The 18069-nt window shown below is 39.2% G+C and overlaps 1 protein-coding gene across 2 annotated transcripts in view; it reads right to left on the bottom strand.

Moving 5' to 3' along the window:
• The window catches only part of CTTNBP2 (cortactin binding protein 2), a 181851-nt gene that overhangs the window by 152759 nt on the left and 11023 nt on the right, over window positions 1-18069 (bottom strand). For both annotated transcript variants that reach the window (XM_045847761.1, XM_045847770.1), the window contains exon 2: window positions 16397-16504. In XM_045847761.1, the coding sequence (XP_045703717.1) occupies window positions 16397-16504 (108 nt within the window). The remainder of the gene's footprint in view (window positions 1-16396; window positions 16505-18069) is intronic.

Below are 18069 nucleotides of genomic sequence, written 5' to 3'. Positions count from 1 at the left end.
GAATGATTAAATACAGAAGACTAACAATTGCTATGTTGCTTCAATTTCTGTGCAGTTTTTGATATTTACAATTGATTACAGGTGTGTGGGAAATGTTCTGGGAATTCACAGCATTTACAGTAAAATAAAGGATCTAGGAATGACAACCTCCAGCTCTAACAAAATGCTTAATTTCATTAAAAATGCCTTGGAAGCAGAAGCATGGTTAATAGCCAAGGTTAGGGATCAGACAGGAAATGAGTTATTATTCTGAGTCCATTTCTCCTTTACTAAAGTGAGGTACTATCCCTGATCTCCAAGGATTTCATTCCGATGCCAGGAGATGGTGCATGCAAAGTACCTGGTACGCAATGAAAGTCCAACCATATTAAGCCCCACACCATCTCCATGACCTGCTCTAACATCAGCCTGCTGGGAACAGAAATCCTCAGCACTCCTGAGCACATATGCCAAATGGCACTGCCCCTTTTCCTGACTTGTTTGTCCACTGCCTAATGCATAATCATGGAGCAGAGGAAGGAGGTTGAAGAAAAAATTGTTTTGGTTTACAAGGATTGAATCACTTCCTTCCTCCTCACTTTTAGAAAGCTGTGAATAGAGGTCGTTGTAAACAGAATTATTTGTGCAAAATTTAAAATAATGCCACTGAAAATCAAAGACCAAACAGCATAAAGAATATGCTGCCTAAACACAGGAGCTGCAGGGAATGGCCTGTCATGCTGAGGATAAATGTTTAAAACAATTCACAGGTCTAATTTTTATCATGACATTCCTACACAAAGTCATTTTTAAGAATAATTAATACATATCATATTCCCAATACACTAGAAGTTTCCAAAGTTCCTAAGCCCTTCTTGGGGTCTGGGGATGAACACATAGTTTTGCTTTAGATAATGTCATCTGGACAACATCTGACAAGTCACTGCTCTCTCTCGAGACACTCTTACAACTAACTGTTCAGCACCCTAAGTGGCCACCTGAACCTACAAAAATCATGTTGACCCCAGCTCTTTCCAGCCCATGGTCATATTATCCAAAATATCCATCTGATTTCACTTTACTGCTTATTTCCCACTTGTAGGCCTGCTGTGAGGATAAATTAATAGAGGAGCTTACACTTTTTTCCATCTGGCACCCTCCAATTTGAGGAGTGTGAGCTCCACTATGGGGAATAAGAGGCAATGCCCACTCCTTGAGACAAGAAGCAGGCAACCAAGATCTATCTATTCTGTAACTTTCAAAGTGTGAGAAGGAGAAAGTTCAAGGGTAAATCTTTCTACTAAAACTGAGATTCAACAACACATATTTTCTCAAGCACCTACTATGTATCAAATACTATCTTGTTTCATCCTTAAATTCAAACAAAAATATGACTATGTATTAAGGCCTGAGCGGTGAAATAATAAAGCATCCACTGAACCTCATTTAACTAGGAATTTAAAGGCCACCTTAAAGGCAGAATGGGTGCAATGCCCAGACATCAGCAAACGGACAGGTCATTTCCCCCTAACTTGGTGAATCTCAACCTCTATTGTAAATAAAGATTATTACTTGAATATACAAAACCATGTTTGAAATACTTTATAGATAAGTTTAGAGCTTCCCAAGGGTTTATCACCTGCAATGTTCTAACCATTAAAACATAAAGCCCACAGGAGTCGCAACCCCACTTTGGTACAGGCAAGGTGCCTAATATAGCACCTGGCACCAAGACCAGACTGTCCACTGCCTGATTCTATAGAAAAAACTCATGAGAAGAGTACAAAGCTGTTGAAGAGCTTATCAGCTCTAGCATTTTTATTTCATAGGGGATAATTATATGAACATAACACCTGTAACTGTCCACTTCAAACAGGCCAACATGCCTATACTGGCGCATAACAAAGTCAGACACTATTGAAAAAAATTTACATTCTTGCCAGGTCACTTTTAGCATTATGTGAAGCAATGTTCTGCAACTGTACCCAACTCTATCAGAAAAAGTTTTTTAAAAATTGATTTTATAACAGATAAGCCTTTAGAAATATATAGTAATCTTAAGGTTTAAAAGAAGAAGGTTTTTAAAAATCAGGTTCATTCAACTTAAAAATCTAAACTGAAATGAGATGAATTAGACTGGAATAATAAAACTAAATAAAAAAAAATTTGACTTTTAAAAAAGTTCAAGTGGAGAATTACCTTATAAATCTTATTTTAGGTACACAACACCTTAACTAAAAACCACAGTCAGCTCATCTTAACAGTCTGAGGAAAGACACTGTTCACAGATAAAGGACACATTTTTCCACAAGGAAGCACACTTTCCATGCCTTTAAGGCAATAGTTATAAACATCTGAGATATTCACATTTCTCAGACAACCAATATGAGTTTCTGCCTTCACTCTGGCTTTCCTGCAAACTTTTGTCTGCCTAGCAGTTAGGGTGGTCTGTCATTTTTTCCCTTGAGAATCATGATAAATTTTAAATATTTACATTTAATAAATTAAAACTTTCAATACAAAAGATAAAATACAATATAATTGTGCTATGAGAGTGGTCTGTTAGAAGATGTGTGTCAAATCACAGGTACTCTTAAGCTTAAACACTTCAAATGGCTATCCACCTGACACAGGATGAAATCCAGCTTTATGATGGCCTCTACCCTCCGGCATGGTTGGGTCTCAGCATAGCTCTGCACCTGATCTTGTGCCATTCTCTCTCTAAGTCTGACTTCTCTCAGTTCCTGTAAGTTGCCAAACTCCTTTCTCTCTCAGGGTCTTTGCATATGTACTCCCTTTGCCTAAGCACTCCTTTTCCATCTGAGTTTACAATATCCCTCCTTCAGGTCTCAAGCAAGGGTGTCCATTCCTAAGAGAAGCCTTTCCTATCCCAATATAGAGTACCACCCTCCTTAATCCCTCTCATAGCATTCTTTCCTTTTCTTCCATAAAAATAATTTGTACTTAGATGGTTTGTTTATTGGTGTAATATCAATCTTGCCCATGAGATTCTAATTTCCATGAGAAAGAAATGCCCCATGTTCACCATCCTTGAAATTGAAGACATGCGTAAAGACAACAAACATCAGTTGAATAAATGAATCCATGGATCACCACTCTCCTCAAATACCATCTGAAAGATGGGATATAGCCTTCCCTTTCTTATTTCATTTGTTCAACAATTATTTATATTTTGACTCACAAAATTGGAAAGGCAGGGGATCCAAGATGGCTGCAGAATAGCTGGAAGCTCTGTCCACTTGCTACCAGATCAGAATGATCTTGTAGATAAACCACAGCAATCAACTTGAAAATCCAGCAGAAAGTGAATGAGTATGTGTGCAGACGAGTGTGTGGAGTGTGTACTAAGAGCTGCCCGCCTGCAGTGCACTCAGAAGTGGGCGGTCCCAGCTTCTGCAGGAAATGCTGCCATCACTGCCCAACCCAGCACCTCTGGCTGCAAAGATATGGGGCAGGAGCCATTTTGAAGATTTTAAAATATCCTCCCCTTGGGAAGAAGCCTCCAGAGTACTGGTACCTTGGTGCCGACACAGCTCTGTGCCCTCTGCCCTGGCAGGGCCATGCAACCTGCTGCCACCAGGAGCTAGGATCTGGGAGCTACAGTACTTACTGGAGAAGGGGCTGTTGCCTCCCTGACCTGGGGCGCCATGGGAACTGCAAACAGGACAGAATCTGACAGAGGAGGATGCTATTCAACTTAGGAGCCAGGAGATCTGGGGATGGTGAGAGATGGTCAGGGCGGTGTTGGCTGCAGACATGTGGTAGAAGCAGGCCCACCCAAATCTGAGAATCACTGGTGGGAGCAGTGAGAGCACCCTGCCACTGCCCCATGTTATAGTATCACTGTGGACTCTTCCCAGCACCATCTGGGAGAGATCCAGAGAGAAATTTTATCTAAAACTGTCATAGGCTCTGGCAGGCTCTGACTAGCCCTCACCTAGAGAGACTTTGGGCTTTTTGGGAGGAGGAACGGGTTTGGGAGGAGGAGCGTATAGAGAACAGGCTCCCCAGGGCTCAGTGCTGCTTGAGGGCCCTACACAGAAACTCTTTTAAAAGAGGAGCTGAGGCCAGATGACAGACTCTACAGGGACCCTGTGCACACAGCACAAGGACAGCCAGCAGCCTAATGTCTGGGGTTAGCTGCAGCCAGGCAGGTCCCCTCATAGGCAGGCAGGCCCAACTGCCACCTGAGGGATTACAGGCTCTGCATATCAATGAGGCCAGGCTCAGGAGTCCCCTGCTGGGTGCATATCCACAAGTGAAAGCTAAAAGCTCTGAAAGGGCCCTTTCTACCAGACCCTACCAGCTACAGCATTCCTCAGGCCCTCATCCACTGAAACCAACAAAGCAGAGAGATTAGAAACAGGCACAACCAGGACTGTTTAGGGCCCTGGCCAGCCTCTGTGCCTAGACAGTGCTGCAGTCTGCACCAAGGAGGAAAGAACTGCCCCTTTTATACAATTGACCCCTCACAGGAAATCGACAGCTAATTCACCAGAAATCATACATTATTGGAAAGAATCTGGGACAGATTAGGTCCTGTGGTGAGGGGGTGGGAGAACACTCCCACCATCTTACCTAAAAACTGAACAGCACCCCTTGGGGGTTTCCCAGTGTTCCCTCCTTCTCAAATGCACCAGAGGCCCCATCTGAAGACAAGTGGAGAAGGTGACCTCTTGGGTCATTAAATGAACCATCCCTGGCCCTGGGCAGAGAGAAATCCGGTGGGGCAGAACAGTGGGGTCTAGTCAAATCTGAGGGAGACAACCACAGACTGTGGATCACTTATAGTCTTGAACAGGATGCCAATGGACCTGAACAGACATTTCTCCAAGGAGGACACACAGGCAGCCCACAGAGCATATGAAAGTAGCTCGACATTACTAGCTAGAGAGGTGCAAATTAAAATCACAATGAGATATAACCACACAGCATTCACAGTGGTCATCATTAATAAATCAACAAACAAGTGCAGATGAGGCTGTGGAGAAAAGGAAACCCTAGTATACTGTTGGCAGGAATGCAGACTGGTACAGTCAGTGTGGAAAACAGCATGGAATTTCCTCAAAAAACTAAAAATGCAACTGCCTTTTGACCAGCAATTCCACTGCTGGGGTTATACTCTATGATCCTAAACCACCAATTCAAAGAACCTATGCACCCCAATGTTCACAGCAGCATTATTTACAATAACCAAGTGCTGGAAGCAGCCTAAGTGTCCATTAGTAAATGAGTAGATCAAAAAACTGTGGTACATTTACATAATGGAATATGTAGGACCCAGTAGAAAGAAGGAACTACCTTTCATGACAGCATGGATGGAACTGGAGAATATTAGGCTAAATGAAATAAGCCAGGTGGTGAAAGACAAATACTATATGATCTCATCTGTAAGAGGAACCAAATGAACAAAACAAAAAAACCACGGGCAGAAAAACAAGAAACAGACTGACAGTGACCAGAGGAGAGGGAGGAGGGGAATAAGATTGGAAAGACGGGGAAGGGAGTAGTCAAGGAATGTGTAGGAATGACCCATGGACATGGAAACAGGGTGAGGACTGACTGTGGGAGCGGGGGTTGGGATTGGTGGAGGACAGCAAAGAGGGAAAAATTGGGACAACTGTATTAGAACAACAATAAAATATTTAATTAAAAAGAGGCTTCCAGCCAAGATGGAAGAGTAGGTAGATACCCTTCACTTCCGTGTACAACCAAAAAGAAAAGGTAACAACCAATTAAAAATATATAAAGAACTGCCAGAAAGTCAAACTGTATGGAAGTCTGACAACCAAGGAGTTGAAGAAACATTCATCCAGAATGGCAGGGTGGTGGGGACAGGCAGCCAGGGTGGAAAGGACACACACCAAGTTGGCAGCTGGCAGACTGGGTGATCCCACATTTGCGTGCTGATAAACTGGAAGGCACAACTGGGGAGAGAGACATACTGTGCAACTCAGGTTTCCAGCACTGGGAAACAAAACCTCTAAACCTGTGGCTGTAAAAATCTGAGGCTGCTGCCGTGGCAAGAGAAACTGCCAGTCTCACAGGAGAGTCTGTTTGAGGGGCCTATGGGATCCTAGAATGTACACAAGCCCACCCACCCAGGAATCAGCACCTAAAAGGGTACAATTCACTTGTGGGAAGCCAGGGAAGTGAAGGAAAGCAAGGTGAGAGCCAAGCAAGGGGCACTGTTCCCTCTCTGACCCCTCCACCACATACAGTGTCACAACGTAGTGAAGTGGGTTGCCTTACTCTGGCAAATACCTAAGGTCCCACCCTTTCCATCGTAATAGGTAGGACAAGACAAGAAATATGGCCCAAATGAAAGAACAGATCAAAACCCCAGAAAAGATCTAAGTGATGAGGAGGTAGCCAACCTATCAGATGCAGAGTTCAAAACACTGGTAATCAAGATGCTCAGAGAAATGACTGAGTATGGCCACAAAATAAAAAAAGTGAGTTATACAGAGTGAAATTAAAAAAAAAATACACACACACACACACACCACACAGAGGGAAACAACAGAAAAGCAAAGGAAACCAGGACTCAAATCAATAATTTGGAGAAGGAAGAAATAAACCTTCAACCAGAACAGAATGAAGAAACAAGAACTCAAAAAAATGAGGAGAGGCTTAGAACCTTCAGGACAATTTTAAAAGTTCCAACATCTGAATAATAGGGGTGCCAGAAGGAGAAGAGAACAGCAAGAATTTAGAAACTTATTTGAAAACATAATGAAGGTGAACTTTCCTAATCTGGCAAAGAAAACAGACTTCCAGGAAGTCCAGGAAGCCCAGAGAGTCCCAAAGAAGTTGAACCCAAGGGAGCAAACAGCAAAGCACATCATAATTACACTACCCAAGATGAAAGATAAGGAGAGAATCTTAAAAGCAGCAAGAGAAAAGGAGATAGCTACCTACAAAGGAGTTCCCATAAGACTATCAGCTGATTTCCCAAAAGAAACCTTGAAGGCTAGAAGGGGCTGGAAAGAAGTATTTGAAGTCATGAAAGGCAAGGACCTACATCCAAGATTACTCTATCCAGCAAAGTTATCATTTAGAATGGAAGGGCAGATAAAGATCTTCCCAGATAAGGTCATGTTAAAGGAGTCCATCATCACTAAGCCCTTATTATATGAAATGTTAAAGGGTCTTACCTAAGGAAAAGAAGGTCAAAACTATAAAAAGTAAAATGAGAACAAACTCGTAACTATCAACAATGGAACCTAAAAAAACAAACAAACAAACAAAGCAAACAACTTGGACAGGAACAGAATCACAGGTATAAAGATCATTTGGAGGGTTATCAGCAGGGAGGGGGAAGGGAGAGAATGAAGGAAAAGTTGTAGGTAATAAGAAACATAATTGGTAGATACAAATAGACAGCGGGAGGTTAAGAATAATATAGGAAATGGCAAAACCAAATAACTTGTATGTACAACCCACGGACATGAACTAAGGGGGGAATGCTGGAGAGAATAGGCATACCTGGTGGAAGGGGATGGAGGGGAGAAAAAAATGGGAAAACTGTGAGAGCATAGTCAATGAAGTATACTTAAAAAAAAAAAAGAAAATTGGAAAGGCAGATGAGCGCTCTTAATTTTTCTTTCCAAAACAATAACCAAAGACAAGACAGGTAGACTTTTTATTTAGAGTACTGTTTCAGACCCCTGTTTCCTCTTACAATGACACATTCAGCAACCTTGGCAAAGGAAATTCACACATGGTAGTTAAAATATTATCAAAGTGTCTCAAAGGAACACCTGGTGTTTTCAAATCAGAAGGAGCTAATTCTAAAAAGGAACTGTTAGTTAAATAAACAGTTCTCCAAAATATGATAATCTTCCAAGTGTACAAAAATATATTCCTGGTTTCACCCCTTTTGTAACCCTAAATCTATCCTGTACCCAGTGTGGATCGAGTGGTACATCATTGAGCTGGGAAAGCCTCATCTTTAGTTTGTTCTCACAATATCCTGATGATTTATTACTAAAAATCGGCATGAAAATGTTGCTCAAGTAACTTCCATTACGTATTACATGGTAGTGATCAACATCTTGCTTTCTCAATGGCATCCCCTTCATTTTTTAACCTGTGAAAAAGCATTATTTTGTCTGGTATTTTTTTTTTACTTCACTGATAGTAAATATCCATTAGAAAAAGAAAACTTCTCAGAAGAATCAAAATTGATATTTACTGTATTTGACCTATTGGACAAAATGCAATGCTATTTAAAAATCACCTGATATTTGTATTTTATTAAAACCGATTTGCTGCAAAAACAGTACAATATTTGGTCAGTTGTCCTCTTCCTTTCTCTAGACATGAAATGAAAGCATTATCTTAGCAAACAGGGATAGAAACGATTTATGTTTTCATGAATTCAACTCTGCTTAGCAAATTAATTCATTCATTAAATAAAATGAACAACACAAAAAGGTATGCTTTGCTCAATCAACTGCCTACAATCACAAGAGAATTTTGAAATGCAAGGGGCTGTGTGTTTTACTTGGCTAAAACCAGAATATTGTTCTTTCATCATTATTTAGCAGACATGTCACATGAGGAAAAACCTCACAACACTCTGTAGTGTACCAGAAGCTGCTTTCAACATTATTCTATTTAATGCTTTTATCTTAGTAAAAGAGATTTCCTTTGTTCTATATAAAAACTTCAGCACTACACAATAAAGGTTTTTTTTTAATTTGAAAATAAAGCATTTAAGTCCTGCTTTAAAAACTAATGCAATTTAAATATGCAGAGTGTTTTGTGAGAGTCATAAAATGTTAAAATGAGCATTTTCAATTTAATTTAACTTTGATGAAAAATATTTCACAAAAATATTGTATCATAGTAATATGTATTTGAATAACTAGAGTTCTTACACTTATATAATCAAATATAGTTTTAAAAGTGGTATTTTCTTGACCATCATTACTTTACATACACTTTATCTACAGTGGGTGTTTCCCAAGTGGACACAGTGTGTTCCCATAGGAACACAACTGGGGAAGTGCTCCTGGAACACAGAGAGTAGACAGAGGCCAGGGCTGCTGCTAAGCATCCTACAATGGGTCCTACAATGGGCAAGACAGTGCCTCTCCCAACAACAGCAACAACAACAACAACAAACAGCCAGTCCCAAATGTCAATAGTGCAAACCTGCTTTAAAACAGCACTGCTAAGAACATTTTTTAAGCAAATGAGTTTTGAAACCAGTAACAGATCAGATTCTCAAAAGTACTATGGAAAATTATGGAATTTCTTCAAAAAACTAAAGATGGAACTGCCTTTCAATCTAGCAATCCCACTGCTGGGACTATACCCTAAGAATCCTGAATCACCAACGCAAAAGGACCTATGCACCCCAATGTTCATAGCAGCACAATTTACAATAGTCAAGTGCTGGAAGCAACCTACATGCCCACCAGTAAATGACTGTGGTACATTTACACAGTGGAATACTATGCAGCAGAAAGAAAGAAGGAGCTCCTATTCTTCAAAACAGCATGGATGGAACTGGAGAGTATTATGCTAAGTGAAGTAAGCCAGGCAGTGAAAGACAAATACCATATGAGCTCACCTATAAGTGGAACCTAATCAACAAAACAAACCAATGGGCAAAATATAACCAGACCTGGAAATAAAGAACAAACTGACTGACCAAAGGGGAAGGAAGAGGGGGATATTGGGGAAAGAAAGGAAAGGGGCAAGCAAAGGAACCTAATAGAGGACTCATGGGCATAGACAATGGGAGGGGATTGACTGCAGGAGTGGGGGCAGGCAGGAGAGGGGAGCAATAGGAAAAAAGGTGGGATAATTGTGACTGAACACCAATAAATAAAAAAAAATTTAAAAATCATTTCAGGCAAAATCTGAACATACTGAGTTACAGTCTAAGAAAAGTAAATATAAAGTCAAGGTATACAATTTTCTACATAGACACAATTTCAGCATAATAATAAACCTCCACTTGTATTCACTTCAAACTTTTTTTGTGCCTCATATATAATAGGTACTCAACAAACATTTCAGGGAAGGAGAAGATGTATCTTCTTATACTCCAGAATATTTTATAAGATAACTTGAAACCAAGATAATGGACTTTACTAGATTGTTTAGATGCCTTCTAAAGTCCTCCCTTTCTCCATAATACTAGCATGTTCCCAGGTAGCCAGAGTGAGTTCCCAGTCTCCTCTTCAGCCAGGTATTTCCACAATAGTTCTCACCAATGCACATGTGTGCACTGCTTAGAAGCTACTGGTCCTTCATTTCCTCTCTTGCCCCTTTTACCAGAGTTTGGGATATGGAGATGGCATTGACCCAGCTTCAACCATGCAGATGAGGTAATTTCCTAAGGACAGCAGTAAGACAGAAAAACCTAGGCTGTTGAATAACCACTTGGCATAGAGCTGCCTCTCAAGCAGAGATCACTAAACTCCAGAATGGTATGTGAGAAATAAACTTCTTAATCAAGCTATCATATTTTGGGTCTGTGTGTTGCAGCCACTAATAGAAGACAAATCTACAGCACTTGTATCCCCTATGATACAAGTGCTATAAGTGCATTCTACCTGAAGAAATGTTAAAATGGCCAATTTTTTAAAAAAGTTTCAATGCAAATAATATTTGAAAATCTGGATTATGTAGTCACTGATAGCTTAGAAGTAAAAATGGCCATGTCTACAATACTGTAACTCTCAACTATCCAATCTAAAAGGAAAAAAAGGATACAAGAAATCTAGAGCTAATTACCCAAATAATTCATTGTTGCAATGATATAATATTTACATAAACTCATGCTAATAAAAGCAAGCTAGACCCTGTAAAATGTAGCCGAAAACACAACTTTGACCCTTAAAGGTTTATGATTATAGGATTTTCATTTTCTTGCTCCTTTCTCTCAACTAAGATACTGATTAAAAAATGCCAGTAGTAAGAGGGAAAAAGAAGTGAAGGCCAGAAGATTTCACAAACAAAACAATTAACACTGAATAAATGATTACTGGATAAATTATATATTCAAATTTTGAATATTTAATTAAATTTAATTCAGAAGGATTTTTGTCTGTCTTGGATTTCAGAAAATGTAACTGCTTCTTCAAAATACTTTCCTCCAAACTTTATTTGAACACATACATTATTCAAAGATTTACTCCTGGTTTTGTGCCAATGAGGGGGAATCATTGAAAAACATAGTATTTCTTATGCAATTCAATGAAAATATATCTAATTAAATAAGTTTCTGTAATTCATATTTCTATCCACACTTCTCTTTTAAAATATAATGCCCCATAAAAATTAAACATCTCAAATATTACATCTGTCATAAAGCCATGGACTGTTTTATTGGGTAATATTTTTACCGTAAATATAAAATAACAGTGAAAATACCAAGACATATATTGTAGTTTCGTAATACCCTCCTTCCAAAAATCACATTTATGGATTGTACTGAAAAGTGTATCGCCATTAATTCAATGATCTATGCAATTTCCAATGATTACTTGAAGATCAAAATAATCAAGTTAGCATGCTTTAAAAAGTAATAGCTTGGTATGGAAATATCTTTTTAAAGTTTCTAAAGTTCAAAGGGATTTGAAAGCCTCATTTCTAAATTTTAATAAAGTTCAGGGTACAAATTAGGTATCTTTATATCTAAAAAAAATCAAAATTTACATATTAATTTCAAAAACATTTACTATATGCAGAAAATATTACTTTTGCCTTATTTTAAGAAAACAAAATGCACCAAATAGCAGTATACTTATTACTCATTGAGTAGATGTTGACTTTTAATTGAGGACTAAGTTTATCTCATAATATAAAATAAAAATATAAATTTCCAATTCTCTCTCCTTTCCAATTTCTTTCTGGGGCAATCACAAGTCACTAAATAATATTCTACTATTAAAGGAAAAGGCAACTAACTAACACATCTGGATCCAAGTATTTCATTAGTTTCACTGGCTGCAATGAATATCTTCAAGGGAATAAGTGTAAATCACAGGGAGATGAGGACAGCTATGACAGGTATATGATAATGGCATTATTACCTACTCTTAACAATATAATCATTTAAATAAATCAATCACAATTCTCAATTTAAAAAATGACAATGAGCTTTAAGAATCTCCAATATACCCAGTTTGTACATGCAACATTTTGACCTGAGGTGAGTCATAATCTCTTCAGGCTTCTTTTAGTTCATCTGATTTTAATCTATACACAAAGAAGACTGGTATCACCCACTGGCTGTCCACAGGGACAGTACCGTAGGGGGCATTTTGAAAACAAATGACAGCATTTTTAGTTTTTACAGTGATTGGCCCTAGGGGGCAGGGTCAGGGATCCGCCATATATCCAGGAACAGTCCCATGTCCCCCAAAATGTTCAAATGTCCTTCTGTTCATTCCTTTCATCTGAACCTTTAGTGTGACTGTCTGAGACTAGACTAGGAGTAACTTCTTTTCACATGTTTCAGTTTTTTAAATATATTGTATTGATTATGCTATTATAGTTGCCCCATTGTTTTCTCCCCTTTATTCCCTTCTTCCCTGCACACCCTCTCCAACCAGTATTCCCCACAACCTTAGTTCATATCCATAGGTCATACATGTAAGTCCTTTGGCTTCTACATTTCCTATACTATTCTCAACCTCCTCCTGTCTAATATTAATGCTTCTTATTCCCTGTACCTTTTCTCCCATTATCTCCCCTTCCCCCTCCCTGCTGATAACCCTCCAAGTGATCTTCATTTCTGTGATTTTGTTCCTATTCTAGTTGTTTGCTTAGCTTGTTTGTTTTTTTTTTTAGGTTCAGTTGTTGATAGTTGTGAGTTTGTCACTTCATTCTTCATATATTTGATCATCTTCTTTTTCTTAGATAAATCCCTTTAACATTTCATATAATAAGGGCTTGGTGATGATGGACTCCTTTAATGCGACCTTATCTGGGAAGAACTTTATCTGCCCTTTCATTCTAAATGATAGTTTTGCTGGATATTGTAATCTTGGATGTAGGTCCTTGCCTTTCATAACTTGGAATACTTCTTTCCAGCCCCTTCTTGCGTTCAAGATTTCTTTTGAGAAATCAGCTGATAGTCTTATAGGAACTCCTTTGTAGGTAGCTGTCTCTTTTTCTCTTGCTGCTTTTAAGATTCTCTCCTTATCTTTCATCTTGGGTAGTGTAATTATGATGTCCCTTGGTGTGTGCTTCCTTGGGTTCAACTTCATTGGGACTCTTTGAGCTTCCTGGACTTCCTGGAAGTCTGTTTCCTTTGCCAGATTGGAGTTCTCCTTCATTATGTTTTCAAATAAGTTTTCAATTTCTTGTTGTTCCTCTTCTCCTTCTGGCACCCCTATGATTCTGATGTTATAATATTTAAAGTTTTCCCAGAGGTTCCTAAGCTTCTCATTTTTTTTGAATTCTTATTTCTTCATTCTGTTCTGGTTGAATGTTTATTTCCTCCTTCTGCTCCAAATCACTGATTTGTGTCCTAGTTTCCTTCATTTCACTGTGGCTTCCCTGTATTTATTTATTTATTTATTTATTTATTTATTTAATTTATTTTACTTTGTATAGCTTTCACTTCTTCCTTTATTTTGCAGCTGTACTCAGTCTGAATATCCTGATCACCAGTGTTTTGAACTGTACATCTGATAGGTTGGCTATCTCTTCATCATTTACTTCTATTTTTGGAGATTTGATCTGTTTTTTCATTTGGCCATATCTCTTTGTCTTGTTGCACCTGTTACATAGTAAGGGGCGGAGCCTTAGGTATTTGCTGGGGTGCGGCAACCCACTTCACTGCATTATGGCACTGTATGTGGGGGAGGCATGAAAGATGGAACAATGTTACTTGCTCAGCTCTCAGTGAGCTTTCAGTCAGTTCCTCCACTACCCACAAGCAAACTGGGTCCTTTTGGTGCTGATTCTCAGGTGGGTGGGCTTGTGTACATTCTGGGACCATGTGGGTTTCTCCAATGAACACTCCTGTGAGGCTGGGAGTTTCTTTTGCTGCCGCAATTCCCACAAGTTTTTACAGCCAGAGTCTCTGAGGCTTTCTTTTCCCCACACTGGAACCCTGTATTGCACAGTCTGTCTCGCTCCCCAGTTGTTCCTCCCAGTTTATTCATCCATGAATATAGGACTGCCCAGTCTGCTCTGCCAGCTTCCACCTTGCCACCATCTTCTCTGCCCAGGCTGCCTGTCTCCTCCCCTCTTACCAGAGTTGATCAATGTTTCTTCTTTAACTCTTTCGTTGTCGGACTCCCAAACAGTACAATTTTCTGGCAGTTGCAGTTGTTTTCTGTTTTTAAATTTGTTGTTGTCCTTCTTTTGGTTGTGTGAGGAGACAAAGTATATCTATGTATTCCTCCATCTTGGCCAGAAGTTCTACATATTTCAGTTTTAACAAACACTGAATTTTCCAGGGATTCAAACCCCATGTAAATATACACTTTGGTTCTGGAATTTAACCAAGACTCATCCCCATTTCAGAAAAATCATTTCACCCACCTACCACAAATCTGCTCACTGTACATGAGTTGACAATATGGCATACCTGGATCAGAATTCTTTTGCAAAGATAACAATTCATGGCAATGCTATGAATAGGTACCAATAGCCACCTACTTTATCCTGCCTTCCAGTAGAGTCATTACTGAGCTCTCACATATTACAATATACAATATTTTGATATAAACTTATTTTCTGTTACTTTATATCACAATTAGGACAATGTATTGGTTATTTTTAACATAACCTACTTATACATGCAATTACACATAAATTTCATTGTGAGATAGCAAGAGTAATACAAAGTATTTTAATGAAATGAAACACTAGGCATGATAGGGATGCAGAACACTGACATAAATATCACATAAGGCTCCTCGTATCTCTAACATCCCTCCTTCTGTGAAGAACTTTCAGCTTGGTAAGCTCTGATCATTAGTAAAGATTCACCTCTACCTTCACATTTGAAAATATTGCAATGAAGCTCAAAAGAGAAAGACATGTGGTTGCTGAAAAATTTGTGTGAACAGTGGGAAATGCCATATATCATAATGATGATGACTTTTACAGGTAAGAGAGAGGGATAGAAACATGCCTAAGGTAGAACAGGAGCCTTCACTTCTGTTTGGTCTCAAGAGGCTACACTATTGACCTCACAGGTGATGTGCCCTGGCCTCTCCTTGGACCAAGGGTCACACATTTTAGTGATATACTGCCTTAGCAATTATTCCATAAAGTTCCTTCGAGAATATATACACTGGTAAGCAATGCAAATGTTCCAAATATGGAGCAGTATGAAAACCTCTCACAACCAAACTGCAAAGTCTCCTTGGCAAAGCTTGTCATTCAAAAAAGCAACACCTTCAAGTAAATACTGGTTTATTTATACTGCTATAACTGTACTCCCATTTTTCTGAGGTAATCATTCTCTGTCATCAGACTGAGGAATAATCAATATCCCCATTGTATTATTTTTCAGTTTGTGAAAAGGGACTGAAGTCATTATTTCAGGAACTGTACCACCCCTTGCCCACACAAATGGATTCTTAGCACATCTACTTTCTCTATTATGTCAGACCACCCATTATCATTACTTCTTTCCCCACCATATTAGTGCCCATTGAAGGCATCAAGTGTATGACATTTTACAGACTTGCATATGTTAAAACAAACTCCCTAAAACAAAGTGTGAGGAGGTACTCCCTGGTGAAAACAGATATCTATACTTCATATATAATAAATATATCCTTCTTGGCCAAATGACTTACATTTGGCTCACAAGCCAAAATAAGTGAAAGACTGGGAATAACCAATTAGAAAATTCTGCATTAATAAAGTTTAACAACATTTTATTTTTAAAAACACTGTATTGGGGTAGTTAAGTAACATATTAGAAGATAATTCTTCACAAATTATGAAAATTCAAAATAACTATGAGATCAGATAAAAAGTAATATTTGAAGATATATAGACATAAACATTTATTAACTTTTCTTAGTTTCTGAAAATAAGAAATAACAACTTATATAAAAAGGAAAAAACTCTATTATCGGCAATATCTTTTATAAGTGATTCACTTTTTCTCCACTGACCATAGATACCACTTTTCTGTAAACTATGTCTTTAACCAAATAAGCTCATGAAACATAAAACGATTTGGAAACAAAAAGCACTTAATTCTCAAGTTTCCCATATGGTCGATATTTGGGTTTATAATGATCATGGGTTGATGTCTGGGATAAGGGACACATTTTAACATGATGAAACATTTTAAATCTACACAATGGAAAAATTAAGGAAAAGAAGCTTCACCACTGGCCCCTCTGAAAAAAATACAACAACATAGCAATGGGACTCAGCCCTGGAAAGCTCTTACCCGCAGGGCTTCAATGACTAGGTCTCTGGCCTCCAGCTCCCCTTCCATCACGCTGAGGAGCATCCGGAGCTCAGACTTACTGAGGGTGTCCACATCAAACTCTTTTTTCTGTAACACAAATTTTTAAAAAGCTATGAAAAAGCTATTTCTAGGAATAAGACACATGTCTACGTATGCAGCTCCTTTAGAAGGACCATGCTCTTTACTTTGGTACCCCTGTCCCTCCATCCCCCCAACACAGAGACATACAGACATACATATGGAGCAGGTATAAATGTATCATCTTTGTTCCAGTGGTTCAGTAAATCCAAGAACACTAAGGCCCTGCTTGGCAGCAGACAATCTGCCCTGACCTTGAAAAAGGAGAGGTAAAAACCATAACACCAATGTCATAAATCTCTCCATTAGGCAGACCTATTTTCCCAGCCTGTCTGGACATTTAGATATAGAATCTCTTCAAATTGTGACACAAATTGTAAAGTACCTAGAATCTGCATCAAAACAGGCCCAGAGTATTTGAGGAGAAGTTGGGAGCGTAGCCAAGAAAGCATAGAAAGTATTCCTAGAATGGCCTCCATGTAAAGGCTCCTGGAAGGTTGTTATAAATTCCAGAACATCTAATAATAACAGGTCATGTTTTTATAACACTCTGCAGTGGAGGCTACCAGCTGGCAGCCTACAGCCAAACCCAGCCCACAGATATGTGTTAGTTGGACCACAAAGTATTTTGATTTTTTTTCTTCAGCCAGCATTAAAAAAACCTTAAGTTGTCACCAAAAAATCCAGATCGCTGTCTTTTCTTCAAATTCAGATGACGGGGAAACTCCAGATGCACATTCCCATGGGGTAATATGCAGAGCCAAGTAGCAGCAGCCCCTTTGGAAGGAACATGTTCTTTACTTTGAGACACGCACATACAAACAGAGCCAGCAATATGCACTTTTGAGAGGCCTGGCCCACCACCCACATTTCATTATCTGGGCCTATGGTGAGGTAAGCCCCTGCTATGTGGTTATCAAATGCTTCCTGATACAATGCTTCTGCAGCTTCTTGCTATTCCAAAGGCAGCTGAGGCTGGAATAAATGAGCCTCTCCGAGACCGAGCTAACCACAAGGCACTGGCTCCAAGGCCCTGGGGGTCATAACCCTCACCCATCACTCCTCCAGCCCTGCTGTCTTCTCTGCATTCCTCCTCTGGGGACTGCATCCCATATCACCACTTTAAATCCCACTGACCTACCACTGATTCCCAATTCTTTTGTCTCCAATTCTGTCCACTATCCTCACAGCAAGTTTTAGGAGCAAGTCGTAGGGCAGTCATGTTCCAGGTGAAGCTGAGAGGATCAGTGTGATAGCTCTGACTGGAAGTTTTCCACAGCCTCGGCTCCCTCCACAGCACATGTTCTACTGAGCCCTTCTAGGGAGATAATCATTTGATCAACCCAGTCACCATCAGAGGGTAGGGAACACATATTCATCCCCAAATGTCTCAAAATGGCTAACCTCAGAAGCCAAACCTTGGGGCATTCCAGAATATCTCTTCACACTTGCATAGCACTCAATGGTTTCTAAAGTATTCTCAAAAATCAAATCTAATCTGGAAGGTATCATCATGCCTATGTTTCAGTTGAGAAAACCACAACTTGGAGAAGTTGGATAAAGTGCCCAGACCT

This window comes from Phyllostomus hastatus, unplaced genomic scaffold, assembly GCF_019186645.2.
Source record: "Phyllostomus hastatus isolate PE091 unplaced genomic scaffold, TTU_PhHast_1.1 phas_contig_118, whole genome shotgun sequence".
Lineage (NCBI taxonomy): Eukaryota > Metazoa > Chordata > Mammalia > Chiroptera > Phyllostomidae > Phyllostomus > Phyllostomus hastatus.
The sequence above is the reverse complement of the archived record's forward strand: the minus strand, read 5'-3'. Positions and strand labels throughout refer to the sequence as shown.